The 19,857-nt window shown below is 56.6% G+C and overlaps 1 protein-coding gene across 1 annotated transcript; it reads right to left on the bottom strand.

Moving 5' to 3' along the window:
* Positions 1-11,125: 11,125 nt before the first annotated feature.
* Positions 11,126-17,434, bottom strand: LOC132390115 (equilibrative nucleobase transporter 1-like). The gene is made up of 5 exons (XM_059962704.1): positions 17,230-17,434; positions 16,784-16,903; positions 15,655-15,847; positions 11,520-11,643; positions 11,126-11,402 (listed from the first exon to the last, which is right to left on the bottom strand). Exons 1-5 carry the CDS (start codon positions 17,417-17,419, stop codon positions 11,232-11,234), a joined length of 798 nt encoding a protein of 265 aa, XP_059818687.1. The 5' UTR covers positions 17,420-17,434; the 3' UTR covers positions 11,126-11,231.
* Between the last annotated feature and the right edge of the window lie 2,423 nt (positions 17,435-19,857).

Raw genomic sequence — 19,857 nt, 5'->3', positions numbered from 1 at the left:
GCTTCTTCCACCAGGCCGTCAGACTGATTAATTCACACTGATACAAATGTATTTCTATGTTATATAGACTGTCCTTTTATTTATTATAAATTACCATAAATTGCACATTGCACGTTTAGTCGGAGACGTAACATAAAGATTTTTACCCCTCAGGAATATGAAGGATGTAAGTAATAAAGACAATTCAGTTGAATGCAATTCTCTCTCTCCCCCGACACTGGGCAGTGATGGAGAGCAGAACCCTGGCAAATTCCCCTCAGCACCCCTCTCTCCAGTCCCTCCCGGGATACCTACAACCCCATCAACCTGCCTTTGTGATACCCCGTGACCTCATCAATAGCCCCCGCCTGCCCCCACCCTACAAGCCTCAAATCCTTCGAAAACCACTCAACTCGCCCAGATATTTATCCCGGTTTAACAACTGGCCCAGTTCGGATGCGAGAGAAGCTTCCGCCTCTCAGCGAGATGTCGGCCGGAACACCTGCGACTTCAGAGCGATGGGAGTGTGGGTATCCCAACCTGCCCTACATCTCTCTCTCTCGATTCGGTCCCTCGAGTCTCAGCCGCATCCTTGTAAATCTTTCCAGTCCGCCTCACCGTCCGAACGCTTCGTAAATGTTACCGTCCCTGCCTCAACCGCATCCATCGACCGACCAGCCTCTGGGCGGGAAAGTTGCCCCTCGGGTCGCCAAGTTAACCCGCCACGCCAATTAGAAGGGGAAGGTGTGACGTCAGGGGCCCCAGGAGGTGGGTGGGAGATCTCGCTCGGCTGGGGAGGGGAGGTGGACTGAGGTCCGGGGGATTAGGGTCGATCGGCCTCGACGTGGGCTGTGGCGTCCGATCTTCGAGTGTGAGGCGCTGGGATCGAAGTCAGGCCTTCATGGTCAACAGTGGGGGGCTGGGGTACCATTCCTCAACCCCCTCCCTCCATTCCCACCATGTCCTTCCCCTCCCGTCCCCTTCATCTCCTCCACCTCCCTCCCCTCCCCATCACCCCCTCCACTCCACTTCCACTTCACCCCACCCTTCCTACCCCTCCACCTCCTCTCCCTGTCCATACCCCACCACCTCCCCTCCCCATCACCACCTCCCTTCCACTTTACCACACCTTTCCTACCCCTCCCTCTCCACAACCCACTTCCCCTCCCCTCTATCTCCCTATCCGACCCCCACTTCCCCTCCACCCCCTCCTTCCCCTCCCCTCACTCTTTGCCTGTCCAACGCCCCCTCCCCTCCCCTCCCCTCCCCTCCTCACTGCTGTCCATCCCCCTCCACCCCCCCTTTCCCTCACTGCTGACCACCCAACCCCCAAGAACAGAGCGGGATGTGAAGGAGGTGTCGTGGGTAGACGGGGGTGAGGGGCCGAGTTTGGCCATCACCAGTCAGGTCATGTCGCAGTCGTACGAGGCGTTGGCAAAGCCGCACTTGGGAGAATCGTGCTCAGTTTCTACCACCCTGCCACTGGGAAAGATGCCGCTGATATTTTCTCAGTAGTTCTGCGCGTTTACAACCTCATCCTATTCCGGCAATTTTTGGACAACCAGTGATAGGCTCCATTTATCCTCATCAGATTGTGGTCTAACTGCATTTTCAACATCAATATAACCATATAACCATGACAGCACAGAAACAGGCCATCTCGGCCCTTCTAGTCCGAGCCGAACGCTTACTCTCCCCTAGTCCCACTGACCTGCACTCAGCCCATAACCCTCCATTCCTTTCCTGTCCATATACCTGTCCAATTTCACTTTAAATGACAATACCGAACCTGCCTCTACCACTTCTACTGGAAGCTCATTCCACACAGCTACCACTGAGTAAAGAAATTCCCCCTCGTGTTACCCTTAAACTTTTGCCCCTTAACTCTCAAATCATGTCCTCTTGTTTGAATCTCCCCTTCTCAATGGAAAAAGCCTATTCACGTCAACTCTATCTATCCCCCTCATAATTTTAAATACCTCTATCGTCCCCCCTCAACCTTCTACGTTCCAAAGAATAAAGACCTAACTTGTTCAACCTTTCCCTGTAACTTAGGTGCTGAAACCCAGTTAACATTCTAGTAAATCTCCTCTGTACAAAGAATAAAGACCTAACTTGTTCAACCTTTCCCTGTAACTTAGGTGCTGAAACCCAGTTAACATTCTAGTAAATCTCCTCTGTACAAAGAATAAAGACCTAACTTGTTCAACCTTTCTCTGTAACTTAGGTCTGAAACCCAGGTAACATTCTAGTAAATCTCCTCTGTACAAAGAATAAAGACCTAACTTGTTCAACATTTCTCTGTAACTCAGGTGCTGAAACCCAGGCAACATTCTAGTAAATCTCCTCTGTACAAAGAATAAAGACCTAACTTGTTCAACCTTTCCCTGTAACTTAGGTGCTGAAACCCAGGTAACATTCTAGTAAATCTCCTCTGTACAAAGAATAAAGACCTAACTTGTTCAACCTTTCCCTGTAACTTAGGTGCTGAAACCCAGCTAACATTCTAGTAAATCTCCTCTGTACTCTCGATTTTGTTAACATCTTTCCTATAATCCGATGACCAGAACTGTACACAATACTCCAAATTCGGCCTCACCAATGCCTTGAACAATTTTAACATTACACCCCAACTCCAATACTCAATGCTCTGATTTATAAAGTCCAGCATACCAAAAGCTTTCTTCACCACCTTATCCGCATGAGATTCCACCTTCAGGGAACTATGCACCTAAATCACTCTGTTCTACTGCTTTACTCAATGCCCTACCATTTATCATATATGTCCTATTTTGATTAGTCCTACCAAAATGTAGGACCTCACACTTATCAGCATTAAACTCCATCTGCCATCGTTCAGCCCACTCATCTAACTGGCCTAAATCTCTCTGCAAGCTTTGAAAACCTCCTTCATTATCCACAGTGCCACCTACCTTAGTATCAACTGCATGCTTACCAATCCAATTTACCACCCCATCATCCAGATCATTAATGTATATGAAAAACAACATTGGACCCAGTACAGATCCCTGAGGCACACCGCTAGTCACCGGCCTCCAACCTGACAAACAGTTATCCACCACTACTCTCTGGCATATCCCATCCAGCCAGCAGATCCATTTTACTTAAACGGCAAGATTCCAACCCCGCCCCCCACCACCACCACCACATTATAGTGGTTTTCCCGAACAATAGCATGTTTAAACTTGGGGGGGAAAATTGGGAGCGGTACTACGGATCCTTCGGTTAAATTTGAAGAAACTTGGGAGGCCACTTATTCAATATTTTCATATGATGTAAGCTGACCCTTTCTGAATCCTTTTCTCAGTAAATTTTTTGCTCAGATGTAGAGTAGCGGAGTTAAGGACAAATTATAATTTTAACCGATGAAAAAATGGCAGCCCAGTCTTTGCTAACACGAGGAAATCTGCCGATGCTGGAAATTTAAGCAACACACACAAAGTGCCAGTGGGACGCAGCAGGCCAGCCAGCGTCTATAGGGAGAAGCACTGTCAACGTTTCGGGCCGAGACCCTTCGTCAGTTCTTTCGGTTAGTCCTGACAAAGGGTCTCGGCTCGAGAAGTTGACAATCTTTGTTTCTATTTAGCTTCTTTTTCAGGTTGGGGTTTTTTTTTTACAAAATATTCTTTTCATGGTTAGTTGCTAAGAGATTGGGAGGCTAAACTACATTTGTTGCTTGGAATCTGTGTTTCTACAGGCTGACCGTTATTAATGTAATCCTGATCTCCAGGTGTCAATATCATTATACCTATGTTTATTAATTTGAAATAGACAATAGGTACAGGAGCAGGCCGTTCGGCCCTTCTAGCCAGCACCGCCTTTCACTGTGATCACGGCTGATCATACACAATTCCTGCCCTCTACCCATATCCCTTGACCCCGCTATCTATCAGAGCTCTATCTAACTCTCTCTTGAAAGCATCCAGAGAATTGGCCTCCACTGCCTTCTGAGGCAGAGCATTCCACAGATCCACCACTCTCTGGGTCAAAAAGTTTTTCCTCAACTCCGTTCTAAATGGCCGACCCCTTATTCTTAAACTGTGTCCTCTGGTTCGGGACTCCCCCAACATCGGGAACATGCTTCCTGCCTCCAGCGTGTCCAGTCCCTTAATAATCTTATAAGTTTCAATCAGATCCCCTCTCATCCTTCTAAATTCCAGTGTATACAAGCCCAGCCACTCCAATCTTTCAACATATGACAGTCCCGCCATCCCGGGAATTAACCTCGTGAACCTACGCTGCACTCCCTCAATAGCAAGAATGTCCTTCCTCAGATTTGGAGACTGAAACTGCACACAATACTCCAGGTGGGGTCTCACAAGGGCCCTGTACAGCTGCAGAAGGACCTCTTTGCTCCTGTACTCAACTCCCCTCGTTATGAAGGCCAAGATGCCATTAGCTTTCTTCACGGCCTGCTATACCTGCATGCTTACTCTCAGTGACTGAATAAAAAGATTGAAAAAGAAAGCAAGATGCCACTGAGCTGGAAGGAGCGCAGAGGGAGATTTGCGAAGACGCGGCCGGGAGTTACAGAGGGAGGGCGAGCGAGCGAGTTCGGACTTCATTCCCCGGCCACCCTGCAGAGCCGTGCGGGGCACAGCGAGGGTGAAGGCGCACAGACTTTCTCGCCTCCGGTGGTGGGGAAAATCGAGATCTAGAGGCGACAGGTTTAGGGTGAGGGCGAGAGAGAGATCTCGAGGGGCAACTTCCCCACATCCAGGCTGTGTGGGCCGCACTGCCAGGGGCATCGGAAAGGCAGTCAGGCAGGAAAGGCTTGGAGGGAAATGGGCCGATGGGAGTCTGGGCCAGCACGGTCCAAATGGGCAGAAGGGCCTGCAGTTAACTCCCTCTCCCTCTCTGTCTCCGCCTCCCTCTCCCCCACCCCGCACCCCACTCCCCACAGGCACCAACGATGAATCCCCTCCGTCACTGGAGCCACCACAAAGGGAGAAGAGACCTCGCCGCTGCCTCTGCGCCACGCCTTATGAGCGGGGCGGCCCCGAGACGCCGCCCCCCTCCCCGCCCGCGGACCCCTCTATGCCTCTGGCCCCCGCCTCGCCCCAGTCCCCAGGGGTCTCGTGGCCGCCCGCGGAAGAGCTGCGGGCGGAGCGGGAGTGGGAGAGGGTCCGGGCGCAGGCCGAGAGGGAGCGGGCTGCCCGGGTCAACGGCCTGGGCCGCAACGTGCTGGCCGAGAGGGCTGAGGGGCTGGAGGCGGCGCTGAGGCATGGGAAGCGGCCTCGGAGGGCCGGGGACACGGCCAGTGGGAAGAGACGGTGCCTGGGGTGAGGGGGGGGGGGGCGAGTCCTCCCAGCCCGCCCCCAAATGTATCGGCACAGAACGAGATTGTAAGATATAAAAATAAAATGTAAGGCATCAGTCTGTGTTCTCCTCTGTCATCTCTGAGGAATATGTGGGGACAATCAACCCCCCACCCACATCTAGGCAGTGAGGGGTAGTTATAGACAGGGAATAGTAACCTCCTGTCGGAGCGAGTGGGAGTGGGGTCGTTATAGACAGGGAAATTTACCCCACACAGCGAGCGAGAGAGGGGTGGTTATAGATGGGAAAAATTATCCCCCAGAGCCAGGAGCAGAGGGGTGATTATAAGCGGGGAAAATTACCCTGCAGAGCAAGAGATGTTTTATTGACGGAGAGATCCACCCTCCATTGGAGCGAGGCGGAGATTGGTGTTTACAGACAGGGAAAATTACCTCTGTTGAGCGAGGGAGAGCGGGGAGGTTATAGATGGGCAAGTACCCCCCAGAGTGAGGCAGAGGAGCGAGCTCATGATGGGGAAAATCACCCAAGTCAGATTGAGGAAGAAAGGGGTGGTTACAGATGAGGGAAACTACCCCCACCTTGGAGCAAGGAAGTGTGATGTGGGGGTGATGAAGAGGGAGCTCCACACCGTGTCTGACCCGTGTCCCGGGAGCGCTCGGTGCCCACACTGGGGATAAAGTGGGGGAGGACACACTGTGGGGGTGATGTAGAGGGAGCTCCACACCGTGTCTGACCCGTGTCCCGGGAGCGCTCGGTGTCCACACTGGGGATAAAGTGGGGGGACACACTGTGGGGGTGATGTAGAGGGAGCTCCACACCGTGTCTGACCCGTGTCCCGGGAGCGCTCGGTGCCCACACTGGGGATAAAGTGGGGGACACACTGTGGGGGTGATGTAGAGGGAGCTCCACACCGTGTCTGACCCGTGTCCCGGGAGCGCTCGGTGCCCACACTGGGGATAAAGTGGGGGGACACACTGTGGCGGTGATGAAGAGGGAGCTCCACACCGTGTCTGACCCGTGTCCCGGGATCGCTCGGTGCCCACACTGGGGATAACGTGGGGGGACACACTGTGGGGGTGATGAAGAGGGACCTCCACACCGTGTCTGACCCGTGTCCCGGGAGCGCTCGGTGTCCACACTGGGGATAAAGTGGGGGGGACACACTGTGGGGGTGATGTAGAGGGAGCTCCACACCGTGTCCCGGGAGCGATCGGTGTCCACACTGGGGATAAAGTGGGGGGACACACTGTGGGGGTGATGTAGAGGGAGCTCCACACCGTGTCTGACCCGTGTCCCGGGAGCGCTCGGTGTCCACACTGGGGATAAAGTGAGGGGACACACTGTGGGGGTGATGTATAGGGAGCTCCACACCGTGTCTGACCCGTGTCCCGGGAGCGCTCGGTGTCCACACTGGGGATAAAGTGGGGGGACACACTGTGGGGGTGATGTAGAGGGAGCTCCACACCGTGTCTGACCCGTGTCCCGGGAGCGCTCGGTGCCCACACTGGGGATAACGTGGGGGGACACACTGTGGGGGTGATGTAGAGGGAGCTCCACACCGTGTCTGACCCGTGGCCCGGGAGTGCTCGGTGCCCACACTGGGGATAAAGTGGGGGGACACACTGTGGCGGTGATGAAGAGGGAGCTCCACACCGTGTCTGACCCGTGTCCCGGGATCGCTCGGTGCCCACACTGGGGATAACGTGGGGGGACACACTGTGGGGGTGATGAAGAGGGAGCTCCACACCGTGTCTGACCCGTGTCCCGGGAGCGCTCGGTGTCCACACTGGGTATAAAGTGGGGGTGACACACTGTGGGGGTGATGTAGAGGGAGCTCCACACCGTGTCTGACCCGTGTCCCGGGAGCGCTCGGTGTCCACACTGGGGATAAAGTGGGGGGACACACTGTGGGGGTGATGTAGAGGGAACTCCACACCGTGTCTGACCCGTGTCCCGGGAGCGCTCGGTGTCCACACTGGGGATAAAGTGGGGGGACACACTGTGGGGGTGATGTAGAGGGAGCTCCACACCGTGTCTGACCCGTGTCCCGGGAGCGCTCGGTGTCCACACTGGGGATAAAGTGGGGGACACACTGTGGGGGTGATGTAGAGGGAGCTCCACACCGTGTCTGACCCGTGTCCCGGGAGCACTCGGTGCCCACACTGGGGATAAAGTGGAGGGACACACTGTGGGGGTGATGAAGAGGAAGCTCCACACCGTGTCTGACCCGTGTCCCGGGAGCGCTCGGTACCCACACTGGGGATAAAGTGGGGGACACACTGTGGGGCTGATGTAGAGGGAGCTCCACACCGTGTCTGACCCGTGTCCCGGGAGCGCTCGGTGTCCACACTGGGGATAAAGTGGGGGACACACTGTGGGGCTGATGTAGAGGGAGCTCCACACCGTGTCTGACCCGTGTCCCGGGAGCACTCGGTGCCCACACTGGGGATAAAGTGGGGGACACACTGTGGGGGTGATGTAGAGGGAGCTCCACACCGTGTCTGACCTGTCTGACCTGTCCCGGGAGCGCTCGGTGTCCACACTGGGGATAAAGTGGGGGGACACACTGTGGGGGTGATGTAGAGGGAGCTCCACACCGTGTCTGACCCGTGTCCCGGGAGCACTCGGTGCCCACACTGGGGATAAAGTGGGGGGACACACTGTGGGGGTGATGTAGAGGGAGCTCCACACCGTGTCTGACCCGTGTCCCGGGAGCGCTCGGTGCCCACACTGGGGATAAAGTGGGGGGACACACTGTGGGCGTGATGTAGAGGGAGCTCCACACCGTGTCTGACCCGTGTCCCGGGAGCGCTTGGTGCCCACACTGGGGATAAAGTGGGGGGACACACTGTGGGGGTGATGTAGAGGGAGCTCCACACCGTGTCCCGGGAGCGCTCGGTGTCCACACTGGGGATAAAGTGGGGGGACACACTGTGGGGGTGATGAAGAGGGAGCTCCACACCGTGTCTGACCCGTGTCCCGGGAGCGCTCGGTGTCCACACTGGGTATAAAGTGGGGGTGACACACTGTGGGGGTGATGTAGAGGGAGCTCCACACCGTGTCTGACCCGTGTCCCGGGAGCGCTCGGTGTCCACACTGGGGATAAAGTGGGGGGACACACTGTGGGGGTGATGTAGAGGGAACTCCACACCGTGTCTGACCCGTGTCCCGGGAGCGCTCGGTGTCCACACTGGGGATAAAGTGGGGGGACACACTGTGGGGGTGATGTAGAGGGAGCTCCACACCGTGTCTGACCCGTGTCCCGGGAGCGCTCGGTGTCCACACTGGGGATAAAGTGGGGGACACACTGTGGGGGTGATGTAGAGGGAGCTCCACACCGTGTCTGACCCGTGTCCCGGGAGCACTCGGTGCCCACACTGGGGATAAAGTGGAGGGACACACTGTGGGGGTGATGAAGAGGAAGCTCCACACCGTGTCTGACCCGTGTCCCGGGAGCGCTCGGTACCCACACTGGGGATAAAGTGGGGGACACACTGTGGGGCTGATGTAGAGGGAGCTCCACACCGTGTCTGACCCGTGTCCCGGGAGCGCTCGGTGTCCACACTGGGGATAAAGTGGGGGACACACTGTGGGGCTGATGTAGAGGGAGCTCCACACCGTGTCTGACCCGTGTCCCGGGAGCACTCGGTGCCCACACTGGGGATAAAGTGGGGGACACACTGTGGGGGTGATGTAGAGGGAGCTCCACACCGTGTCTGACCTGTCTGACCTGTCCCGGGAGCGCTCGGTGTCCACACTGGGGATAAAGTGGGGGGACACACTGTGGGGGTGATGTAGAGGGAGCTCCACACCGTGTCTGACCCGTGTCCCGGGAGCACTCGGTGCCCACACTGGGGATAAAGTGGGGGGACACACTGTGGGGGTGATGTAGAGGGAGCTCCACACCGTGTCTGACCCGTGTCCCGGGAGCGCTCGGTGCCCACACTGGGGATAAAGTGGGGGGACACACTGTGGGCGTGATGTAGAGGGAGCTCCACACCGTGTCTGACCCGTGTCCCGGGAGCGCTTGGTGCCCACACTGGGGATAAAGTGGGGGGACACACTGTGGGGGTGATGTAGAGGGAGCTCCACACCGTGTCCCGGGAGCGCTCGGTGTCCACACTGGGGATAAAGTGGGGGGGGACACTGTGGGGGTGATGTAGAGGGAGCTCCACACCGTGTCTGTCACAATTCCACCTAGAAAACTCCTGAATAACAGAAAAATGAGTCACCTTTAAATTTTAGCGAGTTGTATTTTAATTCCTTATACTTTGTACGTTCAGACTTCAAGACTTTAAACTCATCATGATAAAGTGCTTGAAAAGCTCGTTCGGATTTCAAAACTTCAACTGTACACTGTTGCTCTGAAAGTCTTTAAAAAGCAGTACTGGACACTTGGGTAAGGTGTCCTGAACCTTTTGCACAGTGTTGTGGTAATTTTAGGTACTGCACCTGACTGCTGCCACAAACATTAAGTGACAGACTTCACGACATGTGTGTGAGTGATGATAAACAGCGTTGACGTCGGTCTGCACTGCCGACTGAGAATGGGAAGGGGGAGGCGATCGCAGTTGGGAGAAGGGGAAAGGAGAGGGAAACTAGCGGGACGCACCGGAGAGGTCAACCATCCAATTGTTTGGAGTCAATTGATCTCGCCTGGCATCTCGTGTCGGGTAAGTCCGCAGCCCTTCTCCGCCACCTGTCCCACACCCCTCCCGTGGAGCTCCACCCTCTCCATTCCCAACATCCTACACTTCCGCCTGATTTTCAGACTCACTCTGTGCTCCATGTTGGCAAAGTACTGGGCACCTTCGGTGCCTCAGACCTTTGCACCTTTCTGTACTTCCACAAAGGAAAATGAATACAATTTTTCAGAGGCCTTGCACCTCCAAATGATACCGTAACTCACAGGCTCCCCCACTTTCCCACACTTCCCCTCTCTCACCTTTCGAATCCCACACCGGGAGTTTCACCGTGCACGGTTCCCGGTCTCCGTATTTCCCACTCCGGGAGCTTTCTACCCTCCCTCCCTCGGAAACTGCAGCGAGAGCTTCCAAAACGGTCCCCTCCATTGACGCCTTATCAAGACTTTGCGTTTCCTGTTGTGTTGAAAAGGAGACCACGACCCATGCCCTCTGCCATGGTGTAACAGACAATTCTGCATTTGTAACACTGCTTCACTTGTGGACCCCATAGCTGCCGCGCCCTTAAAACAGAAATTGCTCCTGCAACCAGCCAATGGGAATCCCGGTCGGAGTAACTTCAGCAGTTCCGAGGCCCTTCAAAGGGCAGCAGATGCCTGGAGGACTCGGAGGGAGAGCGGATGGGCCCCTCTACCCACTTTCTTAAAAGGGCAACGCTGCACACGATGCTTGCGGTAACTGAAACTTTCCTTATGACCGTAAGTCGCCGGATCAGGCAACTTTAAGAAGGGGAGGGAGGATAATTGGTTATAGTGGGGGTGGAGAGGTTAAGTAAAGAGGGACACAGGTAGGGCAAAAGAGGGTGGAGAGGGGAGAGAGAGAATGTGGAAAGGGTAGAAAAGGAATGAGGTTGAGAGTGGGGAGAGGGTGGGGGAGAGAGGGAGAAGGAGAGAGGGGGAAGGAGGGAGGGAGGGAAGGGGAGCAAGGGGAAGGAGGGAAGAGGGAGAGAGAGAGTGAACAGACAGGAAGTGCAGAGAGAGGAGGGGCAGGGGCAGAGGGGAAGGGGAAAGAGGCAGGAGGAGGAGGAAGGAGTTGGGAGGCATTTGTGTGTGCCATACTGTAACAGAGACTTCCTCCTGAATCCCGTCGATGAACCCCCCCCCCCCCCCCACCACCAACCCCAAACTCCCACTCCAACTCACCCCCAACTCCAAGCTGTTCCTGACGGGAGACAGCCCTTGAACCCTGCCTCCAAGCCCGAGGGAACCCTCCAGCCGGGCTCCGCCCGCCCCTCCCCACCATCACAGGTCAGATGTCCAACTCCCTGGCCGGAGAGACGGCCTTCCCGTCTTCCGCCGGCACGTCGACCGCAGGGGCACCCGCAGGTGGCCTGGGCTGTGCCTGGCGCCTGCAGTGGAGGTAGACATTGATGGGGTGAACGAAGGCGAGGGCCGAGAGGATGACAAAGCCAATGTTCATCTGTAGGAGGGATAGAGAGAGAGAGAGGGGTGGGGTTAGCACCTGCCCAGTAACTCACTGTTTAAACTGGATGAGAGGATGGGGAGAAAGGGGGAGTGTGAGGGTGGGCATACTCACATAGAGTGGGTCGTCATTCAGGGGGCCCTTCACCAGAGCAAAGCAGGGGTACTGCAGGAGGGAGACCACGGCGGAGATGGCCATCACCAGGCCGTACACCTTCCCAAAGTGACAGGGTGGGAAACTGCAGACAGAGCAGCTCGTCAGCACCTCACAGCGGGCGCGATTAATCCCCGGCGTGGGATACGGAGACGGGAACCGTGTGCGGTTAAACCCCCGGCGTGGGATACGGAGTCGGGAACCGTGTGTGGTTAAACCCCCGGCGTGGGATACGGAGACAGGGAACTTGCGCGGTTAAACCCCCGGCGTGGGATACGGAGACAGGAACCGTGTGCGGTTAAACCCCCGGCGTGGGATACGGAGACGGGAACCGTGCGCGGTTAAACCCCCGGCGTGAGATATAGAGATGGGAAACGTGCACGGTTAAACCCCCGGTGTGGGATATAGAGATGGGAAACGTGCACGGTTAAACCCCCGGTGTGGGATATAGAGATGGGAAACGTGCGCGGTTAAACCCCCGGCGTGGGATACGGAGACGGGAACCGTGTGCGGTTAAACCCCCGGCGTGGGATACAGAGACGGGAATCGTGTGTGGTTAAACCCCGGCGTGGGATACGGAGACGGGAACCGTGTGCGGTTAAACCCCCGGCCTGGGATACGGACACGGGAACCGTGCGCGGTTAAACCCCCGGCGTGGGATACGGAGACGGGAAACGTGCGCGGTTAAACCCCCGGCCTGGGATACGGACACGGGAACCGTGCGCGGTTAAACCCCCGGCGTGGGATACGGAGACGGGAAACGTGCGCGGTTAAACCCCCGGCCTGGGATACGGACACGGGAACCGTGCGCGGTTAAACCCCCGGCCTGGGATACGGAGACGGGAAACGTGTGCGGTTAAACCCCCGGAGTGGGATACGGACACGGGAACCGTGCGCGGTTAAACCCCCGGCCTGGGATACGGACACGGGAACCGTGCGCGGTTAAACCCCCGGCGTGGGATACGGAGACGGGAAACGTGCGCGGTTAAACCCCCGGCCTGGGATACGGACACGGGAACCGTGCGCGGTTAAACCCCCGGCGTGGGATACGGAGACGGGAAACGTGCGCGGTTAAACCCCCGGCCTGGGATACGGACACGGGAACCGTGCGCGGTTAAACCCCCGGCCTGGGATACGGAGACGGGAAACGTGTGCGGTTAAACCCCCGGAGTGGGAAACGGAGACGGGAAACGTGTGCGGTTAAACCCCCGGAGTGGGAAACGGAGACGGAAAACGTGTGCGGTTAAACCCCCGGCGTGGGATATGGAGAGAGGGAACTTGCGCGGTTAAACCCCCGGCGTGGGATATAGAGATGGGAAATGTGCACGGTTAAACCCCCGGCGTGGGATATAGAGATGGGAAACGTGCACGGTTAAACCCCCGGCGTGAGATACAGAGATGGGGAACGTGCATGGTTAAACCCCCGGCGTGGGATATGGAGACGGGGAACTTGCGCGGTTAAACCCCCGGCGTGGGATACGGAGACGGGAACCGTGTGCGGTTAAACCCCTGGCGTGGGATACGGAGACGGGAACCGTGTGCGGTTAAAACCCCGGCCTGGGATACAGAGATGGGAACCGTGTGCGGTTAAACCCACGGCCTGGGATACGGAGACGGGAACCGTGTGCGGTTAAACCCCCGGCCTGGGATACGGAGACGGGAACCGTATGCGGTTAAACCCCCGGCCTGGGATACGGAGACGGGAACCGCGTGCGGTTAAACCCCCGGAGTGGGAAACGGAGACGGGAAACGTGCACGGTTAAACCCCCGGAGTGGGAAACGGAGACGGGAAACGTGCACGGTTAAACCCCCGGAGTGGGAAACGGAGACGGGAAACGTGCACGGTTAAACCCCCGGCGTGGGATACGGAGACGGGGAACGTGCACGGTTAAATCCCCGGCGTGGGATATGGAGACAGGGAACTTGCGCGGTTAAACCCCCGACGTGGGATACGGAGATGGGGAACGTGCACGGTTAAACCCCCGGCGTGGGATATAGAGATGGGAAACGTGCACGGTTAAACCCCCGGTGTGAGATATAGAGATGGGAAACGTGCACGGTTAAACCCCTGGCGTGGGATATAGAGATGGGAAACGTGCACGGTTAAACCCCTGGCGTGGGATATAGAGATGGGAAACGTGCACGGTTAAACCCCCGGCGTGGGATATAGAGATGGGAAACGTGCACGGTTAAACCCCCGGCGTGGGATATAGAGATGGGAAACGTGCACGGTTAAACCCCCGGCGTGAGATATAGAGATGGGAAACGTGCACGGTTAAACCCCCGGCGTGGGATATAGAGATGGGAAACGTGCACGGTTAAACCCCTGGCGTGGGATATGGAGACAGGGAACTTGCGCGGTTAAACCCCCGGCGTGGGATACGGAGATGGGAAACGTGCGCGGTTAAACCCCCGGTGTGGGATACGGAGACGGGATCCGTGTGTGGTTAAACCCCCGGCGTGGGATACGGAGATGGGAAACGTGCGCGGTTAAACCCCCGGTGTGGGATACGGAGACGGGATCCGTGTGTGGTTAAACCCCGGCGTGGGATACGGAGATGGGGAACTGTGCGCGGTTAAACCCCCGGCGTGGGATATGGAGACAGGGAACTTGCGCGGTTAAACCCCCGGCGTGAGATATAGAGATGGGAAACGTGCGCGGTTAAACCCCCGGCATGGGATATAGAGATGGGAAACGTGCGCGGTTAAACCCCCGGCGTGGGATATAGAGATGGGAAACGTGCACGGTTAAACCCCCGGCGTGGGATATAGAGATGGGAAACGTGCACGGTTAAACCCCCGGCGTGAGATATAGAGATGGGAAACGTGTGCGGTTAAACCCCCGGCGTGGGATACGGAGACGGGGAACGTGCACGGTTAAACCCCCGGTGTGGGATATAGAGATGGGAAACGTGCACGGTTAAACCCCCGGCGTGGGATATAGAGATGGGAAACGTGCACGGTTAAACCCCTGGCGTGGGATATGGAGACAGGGAACTTGCGCGGTTAAACCCCCGGCGTGGGATACGGAGATGGGAAACGTGCGCGGTTAAACCCCCGGTGTGGGATACGGAGACGGGATCCGTGTGTGGTTAAACCCCCGGCGTGGGATACGGAGATGGGAAACGTGCGCGGTTAAACCCCCGGTGTGGGATACGGAGACGGGATCCGTGTGTGGTTAAACCCCGGCGTGGGATACGGAGATGGGGAACTGTGCGCGGTTAAACCCCCGGCGTGGGATATGGAGACAGGGAACTTGCGCGGTTAAACCCCCGGCGTGAGATATAGAGATGGGAAACGTGCGCGGTTAAACCCCCGGCATGGGATATAGAGATGGGAAACGTGCGCGATTAAACCCCCGGCGTGGGATATAGAGATGGGAAACGTGCACGGTTAAACCCCCGGCGTGGGATATAGAGATGGGAAACGTGCACGGTTAAACCCCCGGCGTGAGATATAGAGATGGGAAACGTGTGCGGTTAAACCCCCGGCGTGGGATACGGAGACGGGGAACGTGCACGGTTAAACCCCCGGCGTGAGATATAGAGATGGGAAACGTGCACGGTTAAACCCCCGGTGTGGGATATAGAGATGGGAAACGTGCACGGTTAAACCCCCGGCGTGGGATATAGAGATGGGAAACGTGCACGGTTAAACCCCCGGTGTGGGATATAGAGATGGGAAACGTGCACGGTTAAACCCCCGGCGTGAGATATAGAGATGGGAAACGTGCACGGTTAAACCCCCGGTGTGGGATATAGAGATGGGAAACGTGCACGGTTAAACCCCCGGCGTGAGATATAGAGATGGGAAACGTGTGTGATTAAACCCCCGGCGTGGGATATAGAGATGGGAAACGTGCGCGGTTAAACCCCCGGCATGGGATATAGAGATGGGAAACGTGTGCGGTTAAACCCCCGGCGTGGGATACGGAGACGGGGAACGTGCACGGTTAAACCCCCGGTGTGGGATATAGAGATGGGAAACGTGCACGTTTAAACCCCCGGCGTGAGATATAGAGATGGGAAACGTGCACGTTTAAACCCCCGGCGTGGGAAACGGAGAGTCCATGAGGAAGGAGAGGGTTCTGACATACGCTGTGGCGATGAATGCCGCGTGTCCCCCATAGAGGAAGGAGCGGTTCACGACTTGTAGAACGAAGGTGAGGTACTGGATGTTCAGCACAGGAATGGCCGCGCACAGGGAGAAGCAGACGCACTGCGACACGGTGATGGCGAGGGAGAGGACAGTGGCCTTCGTTTCCGTCAACCGTCGGGCTGCAGGGCTGACTGGGGGTTTGCGGGGAAACAGACACAGATATTAGTGACTTCCTCCCTTCTCCCACACCCATCCCTCCCCCTCGTCCCTCTCCCACAACTCCTCCCTTCTTCCATCCATCCCCCTCAACCATCCTCACCCTCCTCGTCCCACTCCCACAAACCCTCCCTTCTCGTGTCCCTCTCCCTCATCGCCATCCCTCTCCCACACCCCTCCATCCTCACTGCCTCTCTCCTTCACCCTTCCCTCCTTGTCCCCCTCCAACAAACCTCCCGTCCCTCTCCCTCATCCCCTCGCCATCCCTCTCCCTCACCCCTCCCCACACTTCAACAAACCCTCCCTCCTCCCCGTCCCTCTCCCACACCCCTCCCTCCTCCCCGTCCCTCTCCCACACCCCTCCCTCCTCCCCGTCCCTCTCTCTCCCCATTCCTCCTCCCCGTCCCTCTCCCACACCCCTCCCTCCTCCCCGTCCCTCTCCCACGCCCCTCCCTCCTCCCCATCCCTCTCTCTCCCCATTCCTCCTCCCCGTCCCTCTCCCACACCCCTCCCTCCTCCCCGTCCCTCTCCCACGCCCCTCCCTCCTCCCCATCCCTCTCTCTCCCCATTCCTCCCCCTCCCACAACTCCTCCCTTCTCCCATTCATCTCCTTCACTCCTCCCTCCTCGCCGTCCCTCTCTCTCCCCTCCCCTCTCCCTCATCCACAACCCCTCCCTTCTCCCATCCATCCCTCTCAACCATCCTCACCCTCCTCGTCCCACTCCCACAAACCCTCCCTTCTCGTGTCCCTCTCCCTCATCGCCATCCCTCTCCCACACCCCTCCATCCTCACTGCCTCTCTTCTTCACCCTTCCCTCCTTGTCCCACTCCAACAAACCTCCCGTCCCTCTCCCCCACTCCAACAAACCCTCCCTCCTCCCCGTCCCTCTCCCCCACCCCTCCCTCCTCACCCGAAGGTTCATTCTGAGGCTGTGCCGCCCGCTTGTTACGATCCATGATCAGCCCGTTCCAGGGGGCAAAGAAGACACCACAGAACTGAGTGACAGCAAACGCGTTGGTGAACTGGCTGACTGTGAGGGGGGGGGGGGGGAGTTCCGGCCATGTGGGGGGGGGGGGGAAGAATGAGAGATATACCGTTAATAACCTTCTCCGCCATCTCACTCCTCCTCTCCTGTCCCCCTCCCCCTCCGTCTCCCCACCTCCCTCTCACGCCCCTGCTAATTCCCTTTCCCCCACCTCCTGCATCTCCCCCCTCTCCATCTCCTCCTCCCCCACCTCCAGTGCTCTTCCCCCCACCTTGCCCACTCACTTCACCCTTCTCTCCCTCTCGATGTACCTCTCTCCCCTCTCTGCCCCCTCCCACCACACCCTCCTCCCCCCGGCCCCTCGCCGTTACCGAGGCTGGCGTGGCCGTCGGCCAGCAGTGTCAGCATTGGGTTGAGCGTGCCGATGAACAGGTAGTGCCTCAGCTGCATCACGGACAGCCACACGCAGTGAGTGACGAACAGGCTGGAGAGGACGCAGCTCCGGAAGGAGGGCACCTCCTCGTCCCCTGCGCGGGGGTGATCGAAAGAGAGAGACTGCATGAGTCCCGGAGGTCACCTCCGCACGCTCCCCTGCCCCCAGCCCCGTCCCACGCGGTGCTGGTGCAGAGTTCTCGGCCTGAAACGTCCCCGTTCCCCCCCCCCCCACCCCCCCGGTTGGGGTCAGAGGCTCTGCCAGCTGGAGCCAGGGCTTACTGGAACACAGAACACAGAAACCTGCAGCATATCGCCGGCCCCTCGGCCCACAACGCTGTGCCGACCGCGTAACCTACCCCAGAGTTACCCTACTGCACCGCCCTCTTTTTTCTAAGAGTCTCCAAAAAGACCCTGCTGTATCATCAAAAGCAAAACGAGGGAATCTGCAGATGCTGGAAATTCAAAGGGAGATGGAGAACAGGCAAAGAGTGATGGGCAGAGAGAGAAAAGAGAGGGAAAAAAAGGGGGGAATAATAAATATGTCAGGGATGGGGTAAGAAGGGGAGGAGGAGCATTAAAGGAAGTTAGAGAAATCAATATTCATGCCATCAGGTTGGAGGCTACCCTCCTGTTCTCCATCTCCCTCTGGTGCTCCCCCCTCCCACTTTCTTTCTCCTGAGGCCTCCCGTCCCATGATCCTTTCCCTTCTCCAGCTCCGTATAATTTTTGCCAATCACCTTTCCGGCTCTCAGCTTCATCCCTCCCCCTCCTGACTTCTCCTATCATTCCGCCTTTCCCCCTCTTCCTCCTACTTTCAAATCTCTTACTATCTTCCTTTTCAGTTAGTCCTGACGAAGGGTCTCGGGCTGAAACGTCGACAGTGCTTCTCCTTATAGATGCTGCCTGGCCTGCTGTGTTCCACCAGCATTTTGTGTGTGTATTTACTGTAACTCAGTGTTTTTTTCTGTGTATACCTGACTGTACTGCTGCAGTAAAGTTAACACACTTCACAACCGATACCAGTGATGTTAAATCTGATTGTGATTCTGACAGTCCACCCACCTTGTCGTGCATCGCCCCCTTTCCCTGTAGCTGTCACACTCTACTCTGTGTCCTGTTACTCCTTTACCTTGTTCAACCTCAGTGCCCCCGTGCAGCGATCTGATCTGTGTGCACGGAGTACGGGACAACCTTTTCCCCGCACGTCTGACGTCAGTAAACCGATCTGCCAGTGTTAATGACCGAGGCTTCAACAGTGCGGATACACGCAGGGGTCTTGGGCTCCCTCCTTCCGAGTGGCCAAGCCAGTCGACAGGACGGTGTTGGATTGGACTGTATAATTATTATCTTTGCAGTTTAACGGACGACACCTTCTTACATTTTATATAAATCCCTGTCGATGCGTAACTCTTCAGCACCGTGCAGAGGTCACATATGTAGCAGGAGTGCCTGAAACTTTTGCACAGAACGTACTAATTTTATGTACTGCTGCCACAAAAAAAAACAGAATTTTCTGTAATTGGAGAGAGGTACAGCACAGAAAAAGGCCCTTCAGCCCATCTGGACCCTGCTGGAAACCATTTAAACTGCCTACTCCCATCGACCAGCACGCCCCTACTATCCACGCACCTAAGTTCTCTTCAATGTGAAATCGGGCTCGCACTCACCACATGTGCTGGCAGCTCGTTCTGCGCCCTCTGAAAGAGGTTTCCCCTCACGTCCCCCTTAAACTTCTCAACGTTCCCCCGTTGACCCCGTGACCGCTGGTTGTCGTCCCACCCAACCTCAGTGGGGGAGGAAAGCCTGCTTGCGTTTACCCCGTCTGTACCCCTCAGGAATTTGTGTACCGACGAGTGTTTTAATCCTCGGTCTCTTTGTCTTCCTCAATACTCGCCAGGGCCTGATTGTCCACTTTCCTAACATCGGATCCCAGACTGGATTATACAATGAGGTACATGTTAGGTATATATACAGAAAAAAACAGTTACATTAAATACACACACAAAGTGCTGGTGGAACACAGCAAGCCGGGCAGCGTCTACAGGGAGAAGTACTGTCGACGTTTCGGGCCGAGACCCTTCGTCAGGACAAACTGAAAGAAGAGATAGCAAGAGATTTGAAAGTGCGAGGCGGAGGGGGAAATGCGAAATGATAGGAGAAGACAGGAGGGGGTGGGATGAAGCTGAGAGCCGGAAAGTTGATTGGCAAAAGGGATACAGAGCTGGAGGAGGGAAAGGATCATGGGACGGGAGGCCTCGGCAGAAAGACAGGAGGAGGGGAGCACCAGAGGGAGATGGAGAACAGGCAAGGAGTGATGGGCAGAGAGAGAAAAAAAGAGAGGGGGGGGGGTATAATAAATAATTAAATAAGGGGTAAGGAGGGGAAGAGGAGCATTAACAAAAGTTAGAGAAATCAATGTTCATGCCATCAGGTTGGAGGCTACCCTCCTGTTCTCCATCTCCCTCTGGTGCTCCCCCCTCCCCCTTTCTATCTCGCTCCGAGCAACATCCACACACACAACATGCTGGAGGGACTCAGCATCCATGGGAGAGAGTGAACAGTCA

Source organism: Hypanus sabinus, unplaced genomic scaffold (assembly GCF_030144855.1).
Source record: "Hypanus sabinus isolate sHypSab1 unplaced genomic scaffold, sHypSab1.hap1 scaffold_773, whole genome shotgun sequence".
Classification (NCBI taxonomy): Eukaryota; Metazoa; Chordata; class Chondrichthyes; order Myliobatiformes; family Dasyatidae; genus Hypanus; species Hypanus sabinus.
Note: the sequence above shows the minus strand (reverse complement) of the source record. Positions and strands in the feature narration are given on the sequence as shown.